The 18,884-nt window shown below is 42.5% G+C and overlaps 1 protein-coding gene across 2 annotated transcripts in view; it reads right to left on the bottom strand.

Moving 5' to 3' along the window:
* PCCA (propionyl-CoA carboxylase subunit alpha) overlaps positions 1 to 18,449 on the bottom strand; it is a 236,867-nt gene extending 218,418 nt beyond the window's left edge. Inside the window, exon 1 of one of the 2 annotated variants that reach the window (XM_083735288.1) lies at positions 18,429 to 18,449. In XM_083735288.1, the coding sequence (XP_083591414.1) occupies positions 18,429 to 18,434 (6 nt within the window). In that variant the 5' untranslated portion in view covers positions 18,435 to 18,449. Of the gene's footprint in view, positions 1 to 2,310; positions 2,501 to 18,428 lie in introns of those variants that run through there. The other variant, XM_083735287.1, reaches the window with a different exon arrangement.
* Positions 18,450 to 18,884: the final 435 nt, after the last annotated feature.

Raw genomic sequence — 18,884 nt, 5'->3', positions numbered from 1 at the left:
AGCCTTAACTTGCTTGCAACTACCAAACTGCTACAGGTTAAATGGGTGGTTAATGCTCACTGTGTTTTATATTGTACAGTCAGTGTTGTATTGGCCTCTGATAAGCCTCTAACTGAGCATTTAGAGCTAGTTATGTTAGGTGACAGTGGTAGTTTAATTCAGATTTATGCAAAGCAGGCAATTTGAGATTTATGGGGATAAATGCACCCTTTCAACTGCTTCAATGTGAACTTTAATTTTTAACTCTAACCAAAATTAAACATTTACCTACCTAACCTGTAATTTAAGGTTTAATTTTAACAGAAGACAGGCTTCAAAACACTTCATAAGCATGTTAGCTATTGTGGCAGACCTTCTTGAGACTATTTAAGGCAAACAAGTTAACAGACTCAATTACAAGGCATGTCACACCTGTGTTTGGAGGAGAGAGACAAAGAGGACTGCCCTTTCTCTTAGAACAGTCAGATAGTCATTGTTTTTTAACTCTCCATAGCAACTTGGATATTTTAAAAATCTAATTACCATGCTAAGTTATGAAGTACTTAGTCAACAAAAACATATATATCTCAGCCATACTGAAATGGCAATGGTGGCAAACTAGTTGCAGTATTATCCACATATCCATGTGACATCATCACATCACTGCATAAGCTTACTAGCAAAAGTAAGTGTGTATCTGAAGAAGTGTGCATGCACACGAAAGCTCATACCAAGAACTGACTTAGTTGGTCTTTAAGGTGCTACTGGAAGAATTTTTTTTTGTTTTGACTATGGCAGACCAACACGGCTACCTATCTGTAGCAAAAGAAGTAATGGCCATCTCATTCTCCTCCTCCTCCTCCAGATCAGACACTGCATTAAAGATTGAGGGTTGTTCTTACTCTTTAAAGAACAGCTGAAAACTGTATATACCACACATATTATAGTATACATGTATGCACAGAATTTCTCTTAACAATAATTTGTCTGTATTCAAGTACAAAGATGTGAATAATTTTTCAATAATTGGCCCTCAGTATTATTCCTGCACCTGCTTTATAATTCTCATTAAAATGTATTTGGATAGTACTGTTAGAATGGGACATACAAACACTTGTAGAAAGCATGAAAACTTAAAGTATGACGTTAACACCTGAACTGAAGAAGTGTCATGCCAGAACAAACTTTCAGTATGGATGAACAATATGGGGTTTTGTGCTTTCTCTATAAAAAGCAATTACAGGGATACTAAATTATGAATATCCTGTCTTTTTTTTTAAGTCCACCTTCCGTAAGATGGTGCAACAAGTGCCTCTGGATCCTTCACTCTTGAATTTTCTCTGAGCAAACAAAAAGTCATTTAGGGCAAGCATGATGCTATAGTACTTAGTTCATTTCAATATCACTTTCCACCTATGTTAGTCAAAATTCCTTAGGATAGGGCTTCAATACAACACAGGTCTTTGTTGATTATATGGACTTCAGAGTAGCCAAAGATGCAAGTGATTATGACAAATTCAAAATCCAGGTCAAAAACTGCAGTGTCTGCCTACCTGACTGCCATATGTGCTGTGCCCTTCACTACCTCTGCACACACAGTTAGCCAGAGCAAAAGAGAAATTAGTATATTGGCCTTCAAGGGTGTGATGCCTAACATTCGAACCCACAATAACTTTTGGAACCATATTATAACATTCCTCAGTCTAAGCATTAGTTCATATGCTCTTAAACATATGCAGTCAAGCCATAAAGTAAGGCAAACATCCTCTCGGAGGAAGGTGACACCATTCACAAGGACGCCTATGCTACTCCACGCGCTGCCTCTTGCACAGGATTGTCCCCGCGTTTGACACGCACCACCACACAGGAGCATCACAAAGGACCCTCTTTCGCCGTGCTCTTAGCGAAGGAGCTTCCCAAACGCGGGTAGGTGGCGAGGAGACGACGTCCAGCGCCTTCGCTTGCAAACCCCTTTACCCGCAGGCGCCGCGCATTTCAAGCCCATAGGTGCGCAGCTGCAACAGGACAAGGCAGGCGTGACACGGGCACTTGCAACCTCCATGCTGACGAGAGAGACACGCTAGCTAACCCGGAGGGAGAGCTGCGCCGTTGCACTTAGCCCTCCGCGGGCGCGCAAACGTCCCAGGCCCAGTTCGTGGGCGCTTCAGCCAGCGCATGCCGGGACGCCGGGGCAGGGGGAGCCCTCCTCGGGCAGGGACGCTGGAGCCGGTTCGAGGGGACGAACGCCTCGCCCCCTCAGGTTGGCTGCAGCTGCGGACTCGCCCGTCCCTCCCACCGCCCACCTGAGGGGGTCCCGCTCGGGCGCCTCACCGCTCGCGCCCCGAACAGCCGCTCCAGAGCTCCGCGCTGCTGCTGTTGCCGCTGCTGCCAAGCGCCCACCCGGCGCAGAGAGGCCGCCGCCGCCATCATCGTCGGCTCAGCCTCCCGGAGCTCTACCTCAAGCGGCCTACGGGCCGCCCTTTCACCTCGGCGCGTCTCGACCAATCAGGAGCCGCTCCGGCGAGCGAAAAGGCACACGCCTCCTCCCGTCCTGCCTCGGCTCGCGCGCCTCTCCTCCAATGAGGCGGGGCGACCGCTTCCCAGCGGAGAGGGGTGCGCGGCGGCGGTGGGCGGGGCCCGCGCCGCAGACAGAACGCGACGGAGGGGCGAATAAGCGCAGTAGCTGGAGAGGAGAACTCGTTTGGACGCAGCAGCAGCAGCACCTGTATACTTGCGTGGTCAGGCCCGCGCAATCTGCTTTCTCGCGCTTCGCCAACGCACCCCCACCACCTCAAGCCATGGGCGTAGCCAGGATTTTTGTTGAGGGAACAGGCCTTTTGTTGGGGGGGGGGGGACAGAACCTCAGTTAGCTATGTATTTTTATTGATTTGTATTGATTTGCTACACCCATGGGGGCGCAGCTGCCTCCCCCTAAATCAAGTAAATAAATAAAAATCCTTAACTAAAAGTGGAGATTGTTTTGACAGATTCTTCTGAGCACCTGGGGTCAAACGAAAGTTAATTTAAAGCAGCTATTGTTGACACATTTCATTCCGAATCTGCTAGGCAGAGACAGACAAAGGATGATGACAGGAGGGTGTCCGTCCTGCCTACCCTCCCCCCCCTAAATTCTGGCTATGCCCATGACTCCTGTCCTTATTTGCCATCCCGGCTATACCATAGTCAAGGATCACAGAGCCTTATGTCCAATTGCAGAGAAACTTGCCTGCAGTTCTCAACCAGAGTAGCTCACTTCTTTTTTTTATGGTATCACGGCATCAGGAGTGCTATCCCATAATTCCTATAATGCAGAGAGGTTCAAATAGCAGGAAGCATTGCAGGAGTTTGGACTAGATGACCTTATGATTCTAATGCCCTAGGCCCAATACAGTGGTACCTTGGGTTAAGAACTTAATTCGTACCAGAGGTCCGTTCTTAACCTGAAACTGTTCTTAACCTGAAGCACCACTTTAGCTAATGGGACCTCCTGCTGCCGCCGAAGCACGATTTCTGTTCTCATCCTGAAGCAAAGTTCTTAACCCGAGGTACTATTTCTGGGTTAGCGGAGTCTGTAACATGAAGCGTATGTAACCCAAGGTACTACTGTACATTTAGGTTGAATATCTGAAGTCTAGATTACTCACACCTGCTCCAGAGTGTTTCCACAGATGACCTACTAAAGCTTATTGAAAAGTAAGTACATTACAAATATGCCCTTTTGGGTAGCTTACAGCCATAGACGTTGTTCCCTGCATCCTCCAAACATATAACAATGAAAGAGAACACCTCTTGTCCGGTATGATTCCAGTTCAGATAAGGTTTTTCCTTCCCAGCCAACATGCATTGGCAGCCAAGATTGCTCTGAAATCCCCCAGAAATTAAAGATTAACCCTGCAGGACAATCACCTCACTTGCAATGTGAACAGAGGGGGAAAGTCATAGGACAGTTCTCAGCCAGAATACTAAAATGTGGCAGTGTAGGTTTTCCTTACCAGCTTTCTGTTTGCTTCAAAAGTTCACTGGAACAGTGGCTATACAGTCAGTGACTGTATCCAGCATTCATACACGGAAGACAGAGAGGAGAAGGCCTATATGTTCCTCTCCCCACCCTTCTTTTCCACCACACAACAGAACATCTATACTGGACTACCTAGTCCTTGTCAATACTGCTGGCTGGTCTCACAGGGCTCTTTGCCTACATAGGTAATGGATGGTATTCAACCATATTTTATTCTTTGCAGACCCACTGAAATTAATGGACCTAACTTAGTCATGTTCATTCATTTTAGTGTGTCTACTCTAAGTAAAACCTAGTTGACCACCACCCAATGCGTATAATGGAAGTGCTCAGCAGAGGATGGCCCTCTGGCTCTGACATTTGTGACCCCAATCCATAAATAGAGAAGCATATTATTATCTGAATCAGTTGCTGGTTGGTAAAACCAGCCTAGAGGCAGCCAGTCCATGGGCACCCTAACCTTGTCAATATATTATTTCGGTTTCTAGCAACACATACGGTATCTCATTCATCCTCAGAGCAACCCTGCATGGTAGGTGTCTAAGAACTAAATTTGCATGCAAGACTATGGCTCAGCTGCAACTCTGACATTATTGCAAATAAATTCTACTGCAGAGTGTTCACTCTGACCAACATATCTGGCCGATGTAATAGTGTCATGACTTGTTGATAGATACCTCACCAATCCTTATTTTACAGATACTTGATTTTCTTCCTGTATTTTCCAGCTTTGCTTCCTCTTTCTTGGCTTCCATTATATCAGTGATGGCACCAGAAAAAAATATTTGGGGGGAAAGAAAGAACAACATGCATTTCAGTAGGCTGGGGTGGGGGAAGGAGACCAAACCATCTTTAGTCTCAAAGTAAAACTTGCGTGGAAAAGAATGTCAAACTGTTATGCATCCTTAAAATTACAAAACCTGCAATGCAAAATGAAATTATTTGATTGTGATTCACACACCTTTTAGCCTCTTTATCTAGCAATGCATTCAGTGGCTACCCTATTAAAAAACAATGGTGATCATAATAATAAACCACAAGGAAAAGCTAGAGCTTCTATTAGAGAACTTGTGGATAAAAAAAACTCAGAATATTTCACATGGTTGCTGTTGATGGAATTTCATCACCTGCCAGACTAGTTTTTTAACCGTCATGCCTTCATCTGAATATCTGTGTACTAAATGGGAAAGCAGTGGGTCAACTACTAAGGAGAAATAACAAAGAAAATAATTTATGTCTGCACAAGCTCTGATCTTTAATTTACAGTGAAAGCAAAGTGCTTTTTCCATAGTAAATAGGTTTCAGACTCGCTCACTCCTTAAAGGTTAATGCCTGCCATGCAAACAGCATTCAAGCGGTAAGCCACTTTCTCAGCACGTGGTATCCTGAGCTGATGTTGTGTCAATATTTTTAAAAGGGCAAACAGACTGTCCCTGTGTAACTATAGGCCAGCTCGCCTGCTATCAGGGAAATCAAGGACAAACCAATAGGAAGGTGGATGAAAGACTGAAGGGGGGGGGGAGAATCTAAAAGAAGAATGTTCTTGATTTCATTCACCTTTCAGATGTGACTAATGGGGACAATTGGGTCAAAGTGGCACGCTCTGAGCTATCATTCAGCCAACAGAAATTCTATATTAATACAGATTTGTGTCTTCCTGTGCTTGTTCTTAGCCAAACCACACCACCCATGCACAAGACAGAAGTACCAGCAGACTTGCGGTAACCCCAAGGTATGTACATGTACAAAAGGGGGCGGGGACTTAGGAAAAGAACCCCCCCAAACAGTCTCATAATAGCTTGATGGCACAGAATATTGAGATACTGGAGTAGGGGGAAACCATACAACCTGACCAAGGGGAATAGAATAGAGTGACTGAAATAGAGAAACACTGATGTATTTTTATTTTATTTATCTAAGTTGTAGACAGCCCTTCATATAGTGATTCCAGGGCATTTTCTAATAAATTACAAAATTTACAATCAAGTAAAATATACATTTTTTAAAAAAAAATCTAACACGGCAGCACAAGAAAATATAAAAATCAGCACTAATCACCCATTTATCCTGAATGTCAGAGATAATATTTTACATGTTCTCACTTGGTGGTGGAACTGATCTCATCAGTTTCTACCATCCATACCTTCATGGGAAGGCAGTTAGGGGCCCACAACAATAAAGGAAACTTTTATCTCGGTTGCTTCACTGCACATTATGCCAATCCCACCAGTAGGAGGACAAAGAAGGCCCCCTCTATGGACCACAGGGTCTAGAGTGATTAATGTGGAAGAAGGTGCTTTGACAAGGAACTGGGTCCCAGACTGTAGGCAGCTTTAAAAGTTCATAGTAGCTACTAGACCCAGTAACACATGGGCAGCCAGCGCAATTTCTGCAAAATATGTTATATATGACTTCATGCAGGTGCTCCAAGAATGCTATCTTGCAGCAGCATTCTACACTATTCTATACTATACTCCTTAAAGACGGCCTCTCCTGTATGAACCGTGCGAACATCATCTGAGGCGTTTATTCGCGTGCCTTCTGCTCAGAAGGTCCAGAGGGCAGCAGTACGATAACCTTGCCTTTTCTGCGGTGGCTCCCCACTTGTGGAATCCTCTCCCCAAGAAGCCATGCCTTGTCTAACGCCTTTGTTGCATATCTTTAGGCGCCATACAAATACTCCTACACCTTTGGCTAACCCTGATGTTGGGAAAGATGGAGGGCACAAGGAGAAGGGGACGACAGAGGACGAGATGGTTGGACGGTGTTCTCGAAGCTACAAACATGAGTCTGACCAAACTGCGGGAGGCAGTGGAAGACAGGAGTGCCTGGCGTGCTCTGGTCCATGGGGTCACGAAGAGTTGGACACGACTAAACAACAACAACAATGGCCTATTAAACTGTGAGTGTGTGGGAGGGTAAGTTTGTTACTATGGTATGTGATCCTTTAAAGCAATTGCTAGCCATTCACTTCATTTTGCTGGGGGTGGGGGATGATTTGGTCCCCAGATATGATCTGAAGGCACATAAAGTGAGGGTATGGCTACAGCCTGGGAAATGTATATGTACTACCTTAACTTCTATCATGGAGGAAAGGGGGGATATAAATGTAGTATACTGTATTATATTATAATAATAATAATAATAATAATAATAATAATAATAATAAAATAAATAATTTATTATTTTATACCCCGCCCATCTGGCTGGGTTTCCCAGGCCACTCTGGGCGGCTTCCAACAAAATATAAAAATGCAATTTGCCCTAATTTGCCCTAATTTTGCATTCTGCATACCACAACAACCTTAAGATCTCTTTGTAATTTGTGGACACACTTGGAATTCCTTAAAATGGAAATTCAGAGAAAGTAAAAAGCTTTGCGCAGTGGCAGTATCGTGGCCAATGAGGTTAATCCGAGGCACGACTATTGCTAAAATAAAAATAAAAATAAATAAAAATGGAAATTTAGGGCATTTGAAAATGTCAAATGGTTTTCCTTGGTATAGTTGGTTTAAAATAAATACAGATTTATCTCACACACAGAGAGACCAAAATCCCTACTATAAATGAGTTTCAACTGTAGGCAATCATTTCCCACAAAGTCACAAATGCTCTCTCTAAACTGCAGTTCCAGTTGGCTTGAGCAGATGCATTTGAAAAAGGCCATATGGCTAGCCCTGGATGTTAAATAGTTTACAGGGCTCTTGGCATAATGGGAAATATCATGTGCTGAGAGTTGTTTAAGGGCCAGGTTATGGCTTGCCTGAAGAAGACTGGGCAGCAAAATGAACATTTCCCCCCTGCTATGTGGAACACATCCTGCTTAGAGCTTTGTCACCATTAGTGTGTACCAGGGACAAGCTACCTCTACAATTCTCCAATATACCTATAAATTCCAGGGTTAGTCTAAAATGGATCTTAAGAGGGGCAAAGGCCACAATATGGTCTACGTTCTAGGTATTTCTGTGAAGTGGACAGCTTAAAGTACTAAGAAGTTTAAAGGATTGGCGATCATCCATATTCAACACCGAGGTTATAATTATGGTAAAACGTAATAGGAATTTGACTAACACATGCAATGCACCTTCATCTCTGCCTATGTGTATGCATATTTATGCTAGGTTTGTGGGTAAATGCAGTCAGATGGGAGTGCTTGACATGATGGCTTAGAGGTCTGAAAAACCTCAAAGTCTAATTCGCTGCTTAAATTTCAAGGGCCAGCTACAGATATTTTTGTGGTCCATTTTTATTTCACGTGGCTGAAAATTACGTTTTTTCTCAATTTCATGAGTATTTTTTTTAAAAAAAACAACAATAATGTCCCAACTGCAGGAGCCTGTGCCTGTAAGGGTAACTCAAGCCAAAGGAAATATTTATCCTCCAAAGGCAACTCGTACTGTAATTCATTCACGTCAAAACCAATCAGCTGATAAAGAATCCCACACATATTCTGCCTCCAACCTTTCCACTTCCTGCTAAACATTGATATAGCCTAACTGTTGGCAGAGAAGAAAGAATAGCATCCGAATGATACATCTTTGCCCCCTTTGTACAGGGTTATTACATTACACAACAAAATCCTTAGGCGTTGACGTCAGTCCTCCCCATGTATATAAGACACAGAGGCACAATGGCATTATTGCTGTGTTTTCATTTGCTCCGCAGAAGGGTTTCTGTTTGCAGGCCCCATTTCATACATAGGCAACCACCTGCAGGGAGACATCAAAGGAAGCACCCCACTGCAGCCACGGGAAACTGACTAGGATTACAGAGACAGAGAGAGAAGGCTGCAAGCAGAATGTCTGCAACCAGCTGGATGGGAGAGTAAAGAGCTTGATGCAGACGGAAACTGCCTGACCCAAGTCATGTTTCCTTCCTTGCAAAGGAACAGAGACACTTTACGCATGGAAGGAGTTCATTAAGGCTGGAGGGACAAGGAGGAAAAGATATTACACCCCAGCCTTCCCATACAACTATAGACTGTACAGTCTTGTAGGGCACAATCCGGTTCCCAGTTACGGGCCCCTAAATGCCATTGAAATCAATAGGATTTAAGGAAGCTTGCAGCCAAAGGAAATAATGTTGTGTTATATGGCATGATTAGGGCAGTGTCAAGGGAGCATTTGCCATCTCAAAAGCAGCAAGGGTTTTGTTTGTATAATATCATCAACATTCACCAGGATTTTAACATGTTTGTTTGCTTTTACATTTAGGGAAGATGTATACTGTTTTACTGGGTGAATGTAGTACACAGCCTTTAAAATGTTTAAAAAAGAAAGAAAGAAAAATTGTACCTGAAATGATGAGACATTTCTACAGACATAAGATACATATTTGCTTACTCTAACTACTTTTTCTTTCATCTAAAGGACTTGAATAATCTAGCTTCTAAATATTTGTCAGTTAATACAATGAATCTGAAATGAACACAAAATGGTGGTAGCATAGTGAGGGAAAAGTTTGTTACATGCTATCAGTGAAGACACAGACACTATCCAATAGGTTTCCGCATCACTTGAAGAGCCACAGTCCACACAGTTTTTATGAATGAAATGCAGCTCCAGCCATGAGCCAAAGTATTTTGCTTTATTGCTTTGGAAAGGCAGCCATTCTGAAACAGAACCATTGTTCTGAGAGAAGACATCGAGAACACCTGCAGCAACAGATTGCATATTCTAAAGCTTGTGTACCTGGAAAGACATGGTGACTTCTATGGCCTTTAGAAACTATGAGCAGAGTTGTATTGCATTCCCTGTCTCTGAACATGGTAAATCTTGCGTCAGCTCACAGTGCCACAGGTCATGGGTTGCACTGATTTTCCAGTCAATGTGCTCAGTTCTAAACATTTATTTGCTTGTTCAACAAATGCTAAGGTCATGCTCTAATAGGAATGTTTATACTCTGGAGCCAAGAGAACAAGTAAATAAGCAATCTTCCCTGTGGGATAACTTAGCAAAAAAGTTGCAAAATTTACCATGCACTGCTTTGCAAGGGCCTATGCTGAACTACTGAACCTGGTGGAAGCCCATGTTGTTTGAGCATGGAAAATCAATGTGCATTGTTCTAGCAACATGGCACCCTCCAGATGTCATTGGGCTCCAGCTCCCATCAGCTCCACCCAGCATGGCTGATAGGGATGATGGGACTTGTAGTTCATCATCTGGAGGACACAATGTTGGCTACTCCTGTTCTACGTTGTCTGTTCTTGCCGCATTAGAGCCATCAAAACATTGATGAAACTAGCTCTAGAAGTAAAAGAAAATATTTTATTGTCAATTTTAACATTGTTTAGATTGGAAGTTGCTTTGAGCATTCATTTTAATGGAAGGCAGAATGTAAATGCTTTTATGGAAGCTAACAAAATGTACATCATACTTGCTACCCAAACAGGACAAAAATATTTAGAGCAAAGAATCCAAAGCAATCAATTAAATTATATCTATTTACATATCTTGTTTCCCAAAGTCAGCCTAACCAGATAAAAATATGGAAAACAAGTTTTTAAAGAATAAGTAGACTGTCACTAGACAGATAATAGTATACCTGGAAAAAATGCTGGGCATGTAGGCTTAGTGATCGTTACTTAATTTGTTTAAGCAGAAAAAGCCTATTTCTACAGCGGAATACAAATTAGGGTAATTATGTTGTGATGGAGCACTGCATGTTTAAGATGAAAGGCTTTCTTTACAAAAGCTCCTTCATCACTTCAGTAGACGAATATAAAATCCCACTTAAACAACATGGTATTTTCCATATTTCCATCTCATCAAAAAGCCTGTTAATCTGTCGTTTTTTAATTGTATGGTAAAGTAAGGGGGTTTTCTTCCTTAAAAAGACCCTTCATCATTTAAACAATTAACACAGATGCAAATGTGTACACGAGTATAGGCAGGAATTGACATTTTAAAGTGTCAGTTGTGTAATGTGTAATAAAATGCAGAAAGCTCTTTATATTGCATTACATCAAAGAGCTTTGGACCACAATCTAGAGGGCTGCAAGCCAAAGGCGTGGGGTAGCCGGGGGGGTGGGGTGGAGAGAGCGTCACTACTGGAGTTGGACATGCAGATGCACAAGCTATATGCATGCTTTGCTGCAAATAAAAGACTTCTACTTAAGAAAAATATTATTTAGATATTACTTGGCTTTCTGCATGCCTAAGCTTTTGCACTAGGAAATTACTACTACTCTATGTGCTTTTGCCTTCAGGTTTGCAGCTGCAGACCCCATCCAGTTATTTCCCTTAGTGTAGTTTATACCTAAAAGCCTCTGTGCCAAGCTGCCATAGAAATAGGCACCCATTTTCAGTGGGGCTCACTCAGGGGCTTCAGTGAGAACCACACTGAAATTGAAGTGCCCCATTTCTTGTGATAGATGGTGTGTATTACCGCAATTCATTAGTCACTTAGAAATTCTGTACTATTGGAATCATCGCCAGGTAGAAAACGTTAACCTGCAAGAATGCATTCGACACACATCTATTTCTGACAGCAGTCCTGTAAGGTGGTCTGTGTTATGAACTACCCTAATGGGTGGAGCTGAGAGGGACTGGCTTGACTGAGGCCACCCACAAAGCTTCTGGCTCAGCTGAGATTTGAACATTTAAATAAGCTGCTGCACTAAGGCAGGTCTCCACAACATCGTATCAGCTCTGATGTGCAGGAATGGGCTGTCTTCAACAGAGTCAGACCACTGGTCCATCTAGCTTGGTATTGTCTACACTGACTGGCAACAACATTCCCGGTCCCACCTGGAGATGCCAGAGATTGAAACTGGGAACTTCTTCATGCAAAGCAGATGCTCTACCACACAGCTACGGCCCTTCCCAGCATGTTCATATGTCCTTCGTATGCGTAAGCACAGTGACAAACACAAAGGAATCCCACAGCTTCCTAAATTGGATGTTTTCTGTTTGGAAACAAATAACATGGAAAGTGCTCCTGCGTTCATGGAACAGTTCCAAAGACCTCTATGGAACATCAGCATGTTCCATAACATTGTGGTAGCTATTTTTGTTTGAATCTGAACTGCTATAATTGCAATTTTGCACAGAGAGCCCCCTGAAATTATGACGACAGCTTCCAGCCAACATTAATGTTAAGCTTGGACTCTCTTCTGAAAGTAAGTTGTGTACTGTGGGGTCATCTGGATTTGAAATTCCTGAGCCACCAATGGCAAGCTTAATTGCTTCTGAGCATACCTGGGCTGTAGGTTCCCGGGCTACCATCTGAAAAAAGCAATGTGACACTAGAAGTGTGTGAAGGGTCCTGGGAAAGAGCAGATGCTTGCCCCAATAGGATGCCCTGCACTCACTGATTCTGTTCAGACATGAATAAGGAACCATGTGGGTTCCTGAAGCAAAGATTGCAGCTGCAGTGCTCCTTCCCCAGTCCTGCTGCTGCTCTGCTACCTGGGGCTAAGCTATGGGTTGGCTTAGCATAATGTCTGAACTCTGAATCATGGTTTGTCTCACTACAAACAAACCACAAGCTGTAAACCAAGAACAACCTTGGTTACAGATTTGGGTTTGTCTGGAGCAAGACAAACCATTAGACTGAGTTTAGACTAAGGTTACCAGATTTTTTTCAATGAATCCGGGGACCCTTTTCAACTTCAGTTGGAATGGATGGATTTTGTCAGGGGACTGATTTGTAAATCCGTGGAATGTCCCCGGGAAACAGGAATGTTTGGTAACCTTGGTTTAGACATTATCCTAAACCAAACCATAACCTAGCCCTTGGTAACACAGCAGGACTGTGGGAAGAGCACTGCAGCCGTGATATTTGTTTGGAAACTAGCTCATTCACACTAAACCACAATTTGGCTTGGTATGACATCCAAAGTAGGCAGCTGAATAAAGCCAATAATGATCAGGTGATTAGAGCGTAGACTAAGACCAGAGAGACCCAAGATCAAATTCTTCAGTGAGTGACCTTGGGCTAGTCTCTCAGCCTAACCTATCTGTCAGGGTGGTTGTTCAGATGCAACTCAGCTTGCACTGTAGGCTCACATAACTAGACAGGAATCTCCAACTTTCCTAGACTGTCCTCCTTGTGTTGTCCTATTGACCTTCTTTCAGTGTTAGGCTGATTCTTTAGGTTTCCTGATCTCCACCCCCCCCCCCCTTTTTATTATAAGAAGGACTTGATCTTACTTTCCTACTTTGTTCCTTCATCTGTACCTTGGGAGAGAGGAGACATATTTTTGTGCCCCTCCCGTTGAAGACAAAGACCATGCATGGCTCTTAATATCTCCCCCTTATATAGAACGAGGATTTTTTCCCATCAAGCATATATTTCCTTTAATAAAGTAAGCTTTCTTATTTTCCAAACTCAGAGACTCAGTGTGATTGTATGCAGGGTAAAATGTGCTCCTCCAACATATTTGCTTAAATACAGCCACAGAATTCAGTGTTCAGTTAAATTTCCAAGTTGCATGTTAGCTCCAAACTCCACAAGTTGTTAGGGTAAGATAGACAGAAGAATCATCTACTCCTCTCTGAGCTCCTTGAAGTTAAAATGTGAGATAGATAGATAGATAGATAGATAGATAGATAGATAGATGATAGAATTCCTTCTCAGCCTAGTGGTCCATCAAAGGCCGGTACAGCCTAAACTGCCAAGTATGCCTTAACTCAGGCACCCCCAAACTCAGCCCTTCAGCTGTTTTGGGACTACAACTCCCATCATCCCTAGCTAACAGGACCAATGGTCAGGGATGATGGGAACTGTAGTCCCAAAACTGCTGGAGGGCAGAGTTTGGGGATGCCTGCCTTAACTGTAAGAATAAGATGAAGTGAACCAGTTTAGCCAAGTCCCACAATTAGAAATGTCTGGGAATGGTCAGATTAATTTAATGAGCCTATATGTTAAGTTAAATCTATTCATGTTGGATTCTAAACTAAATAAATAAATAAGTGCTGCATTAAACTGTCAGTTAATTTGAAAGGCAAGAAAATCAATTTCCTGGAATAACCAGGCTGTATTTAAGCAAATATGTTCAGAATTGTAAATTATTTTCCTCTCACTAGATAATTTTTAAATCAATATTTGAAGTTTAAGGGCAAAATTGTTTTTAATAAGGATTATTTTAAATGAGGGAAATTTAAAAGGAAAGCAATTTAATTGCCAAGGAACCAGATCAAAGCACATATTTGAAACTGGCATATTTATAACAAATTATCAAGGTGGATGCAGTTTAATAAAAAGTAAATATGAAAATGGTTTCGGCTTCCCCTCACCTACCCACCTAGAGAGATGAAAAGACTCTTTTTGCTACATATTCCCCCTCTACACCAAGAAAAAGAAACAGGGTGGTTAGGCTGGGGATATGTACCCTGAAAGGGACAGAGACAAGAGAGCAGTTTTCTTTAATCTAATATGCTTCTAGACATGTGGTGACTACGCTGCTCCACAAAACATCCAACCAAATCCTTCGACTGCAGCCTAAAACTACCCAAAAGCACTACTGAAACATGTTTTCAACAGGCTCCAAGCACACCCACCAAATAACAATCGTGGACATAAAAATATCAATAACTTCATCAAAATGCACTTGAAAACATTCCCAGTCCCACAAAAAACAAACAGAAAAAAAACAGCCAAGTATTGGGTCTCTTCTTTTCTTTTTAACCCAGAGCAAGTTCACACATGCATGTATTTAGCTCGGTTATTCTATACTTGTTTGCTTGCAACTGAATGAGGCTCAAACTCCATGATAAACTTAGCTGCACTCTATGCATCTGTGAGCTCTTTTTCTAACTTATTTCAGGTGTATGTGGGGAATTACAGTGGTACCTCGGGTTACATACGCTTCAGGTTACAGACTCCGCTAACCCAGAAATAGTACCTCGGGTTAAGAACTTTGCTTCAGGATGAGAACAGAAATCACGCAGTGGCGGCGCGGCAGCAGCTGGAGGCCCCATTAGCTAAAGTGGTGCTTCAGGTTAAGAACAGTTTCAGGTTAAGAACGGACCTCCGGAACAAATTAAGTACGTAACCAGAGGTACCACTGTGGGGATTTCTCACAGGTCCTAGTATAACCACTTCACCACATGGAGTCACTAACAGGTTGATCCTGTGCATGTCTAACTGAGTTCAGTGGGAGTTGCTCCCAGCTACATGTGCATCATATCTGAAAGGTTGCAAAATGTATTTTAAACAAATATTTGGGGGAAAGTTGATTGGTTCAACGGAGCTTCCACTTTGGGATGATTCGTTCATTACAGAAGATGACATAAACACAAAGGCTGCAATCCTGAGCATAGGCTGCTTCAATCCCTTTTTTTTTTTAAATCTCAGGCACTCAAAACAAGAATTTGCTAGAATCTGACAACATACACATAAAACCAGTGAAAAGCAATATAAGCAATTAAAGTGTCAGATGAAAGACACACACAAAAAGGACATTCAAAGGGTGACAGGATATACAGTGTTTATATGCAAATGCTAGCAGCCTAGAGCCAAGAAGGGTGGATTAGAATGCCTAGTATTAAAAGAGAATGTAGATATAAACATATCAGACACCTGCTGGAACAATGGAAATCAATAGGATACTGTCAGGTCTGTATACAAAAACCTTCAAAAAAGATGGAGTAGGATGAACTAAAGAGACTGTAGTACTATATATCAAAGAAGAACTGAAAATCAAATGTTAGGAAATAAGCAATCATACCGAAGAAAATCTGGGAGGGGTGGAAGCTGAAAAGGCGTGTGTTGTTCAGTAACAATGCTGCTAAATGGTAGAAGTGAGGTGGTGCATTTGTTTTGGATCCTGCAAATGCCATGTTTGAACACTTTTTAGATCAGTGGTGGCCAACCTTTTTGGGAAGTGTGCCACTATTTAAATTCAAAGGGTGGCAAAGAGCTGTTTGCTCTAGTGCACATGGCCATACATAGGCAGGCAACCATGCCTTGGGGGAATGGTTTGAAGTCTAGTTAACTGAGACAGAGTGGTCCAAAGTGCAGAACTGGAGAAGCAGGCAAGAGTGTAGACCCGGCTTATTGGCTATACACCTTAATCAGGTAAAGGTAAAGGGACCCCTGACCATTAGGTCCAGTCGTGGCCGACCCTGGGGTTGCGGCACTCATCTTGCTTTATTGGCCAAGGGAGCCAGTGTACAGCTTCCAGGTCATGTGGCCAGCATGACTAAGCTGATTCTGGTGAACCAGAGCAGTGCACGGAAATGCCATTTACCTTCCCACTGGAGCGGTACCTATTTAACTACTTGCACTTTGACGTGCTTTTGAACTGCTAGGTTGGCAGGAGCTGGGACCGAACAACGGGAGCTCACCCCATCGCGGGGATTCGAGCCACCGACCTTCTGATCGGCAAATCCTAGGCTCTGTGGTTTAACCCATAGGGCCACCTGCATCCCACCTTAATCAGAGTCAGTACCAAAAGCTTCTGTTGCCCATGCCAGTTGCAGCATCCAGACCAGGGTTTGCCAAACTTGGGTCTCCATCTGTTTTTTGACTACAGCTCCCTCACCCCTGACCACTGGTCCTGCTAGCTAGGGGTGTTGGGAGTTGTAGAAGAAGAAGAAGAAGAAGAGGAGGAGGAGGAGGAGGAGGAGGAGGAGTTTGGATTTGATATCCTGCTTTATCACTACCCTAAACAGTCTCAAAGCGGTTAACAATCTCCTTTCCCTTCCTCCTCCACAACAAACACTCTGTGAGGTGAGTGAGGCTCAGAGAGAAGTATGACTAGCCCAAGGTCATCCTGCAGCTGCATGTGGAGTCCAAAAACAGATGGAGAGCCAAGTTTGGGAAACCCTGATCTAGACTATCGGAGCGACAGACAAGTAGAAATGTTGTGGGCAGTGTTACTGCCAGTAGAACTTAACTGCCATGTATAATGAAAAGGTTAATTTGAAACCAATCTTTTTGTCAGAAAAATACATTTGCAATTGCTAAACAGACATTCTATGCAGCCAAGTGGAAACTCACTAAAAAGGAGAAAAATGTAAAGGAAGAAGCAAGAACTAGTAAGTGGCCCATTGTAGATCCTTAAAAGAAATGGTGGAGTTGCCTTCCAATACACTGTTAGGGGCTCCAACTGGGATCTGTAAAGTTGGCCAGGAAACCTACTACGAACCCACTTCCTACAGATTTGCATGGAGGTGGAGGAACCATTAAGATAGAAGTGAAGTAAGAGCTGCAATAGAGCAGGTCTTCTTGCTCTTCTCTTACGGCATAAGAACCAGCACAGCATTAGAGTGCCAAACAAGGGCCTGAAAGAGCAGGGTTCAAATCCCCACTCAGACATGAAGTTCACAGTGTGACCCTGAGCCAGTCATTGTCTCTCAGTAACCTACCTCACAGGGATGTTATGGATCAAGGAGCACCACCTGGGAGGAAAGGGTGACATAAATGTAATGATACATACATACATACATGGAGCCCTCATGGGAAGCACTGGGTGCTTCATAGAGGCAGAGACGTTCTCAGGGTTGGCTCCACACTCTAAGCAGCGAATAGACATCAACATCACTTCCTATGGAAGACATGTTTTAGATGACATACCTGTATCTTGGGAAGATGCATCAAGGAATGACTGACCCACAGCAATTGCTTCTGCCATGTAAGTATGAAGTAGAAAACAGATTGCAGAGGTGTAACTAGGCCAAGCTGCCCCAGAATCCTCTGCAGTGAACAGGGATTGTATAGCTGAACAGCAGACGTTTGCAGACCATTCAGAGGACAGCATGAAAGAAGGTTTCCTGGTAGTGAAAAGTAATGAAAGTGGTAAGGGCAAAAAAGTAGGAAGGAAATCAGAATTATGAAAGGGGTACTGGAGAGTGCGAATAGTACACCTCAAAGTGTAACTATAGTATACTTATGTGCCAATTGTATCAGAACCACAAATAAATTATATTGATTCTTATGTCTACTATATCAGGGCTGTAGGTTAGGAACTAAAAACCAAAAAAGCAAGGAAATGTAAAGTTGACCAATTCCTGATTCAATGGCCAGCACTGTATATGCTTGCTGGGAAAAGGGTGTGCAAAGGAGGGAGAGAGAGTAAATATGTTAACAATTATGGGTGATATAGCATCTGATATTATTATTACTGTTTTTATGCTTCTAAAACATATTTTCATAGCCCGGTATTCATAATAAAGCCTTATAGAATGACACATTTTCAAATTCAAAACAATAAAAAACATTTAATATTTTAACAACTTAAACTGTCTTTGCAATATTCAATAGACAAATTCCAGTTAACTTTGAAAGTATTTCTCAAAGCATTTAGCTATATGTAATTATTGCTTTACTTTACCAGAAATTGTTCTGAGAGGCAAATATAAACCCATTTCTCTGCTTTGGGGGTTGGTTTGTTTTGTGTTTTTTAAGTATGAAAGTTGAATCGGAATTATGGGAGTCTGCAATTCTAAAAATAAAAGGAATATACAACATGAATAAAGTTGCTTACCAGCATTGAATGAGGTGCTCCATCTATATTCACATCACTTGACAGGAAATCCCATCCATAGCCATGAGACTAATTATTTTGGAACCTAAGGGAAATGTAGCCTAAATAAGAGAGTGATCTGCAGTTAAGGATCAGTGAGCCAGCTAATGGTCGGTTAGTCAGGAGAGAACAACTCTAGAATGTTAATAAAACATGTCTCAAACCCAGTACCTTAGGGACCAGACTGAAACACTGTGTGAGATGAATGAAAGGAAAGGTACCCATTATAGGTGGCAGAATTATGATGCAGGCATATTAAGAAGCCTGATGATGAAAGCATACCAATAAAAGCTAAATTCTCCATAGGTGACTATACTTTTAACACCAAATTTGCAGGCACATTAGTCCAATGTAGACTTTAATGCTGGTTCCAAGTCAAACTCATAATCATTCGCTACCTCCCCTTCCCTCTTTCCC

Source organism: Podarcis gaigeae (assembly GCF_964106915.1).
Source record: "Podarcis gaigeae genome assembly, chromosome: 4".
NCBI classification, from domain to species: Eukaryota; Metazoa; Chordata; class Lepidosauria; order Squamata; family Lacertidae; genus Podarcis; species Podarcis gaigeae.
Note: the sequence above shows the minus strand (reverse complement) of the source record. Positions and strands in the feature narration are given on the sequence as shown.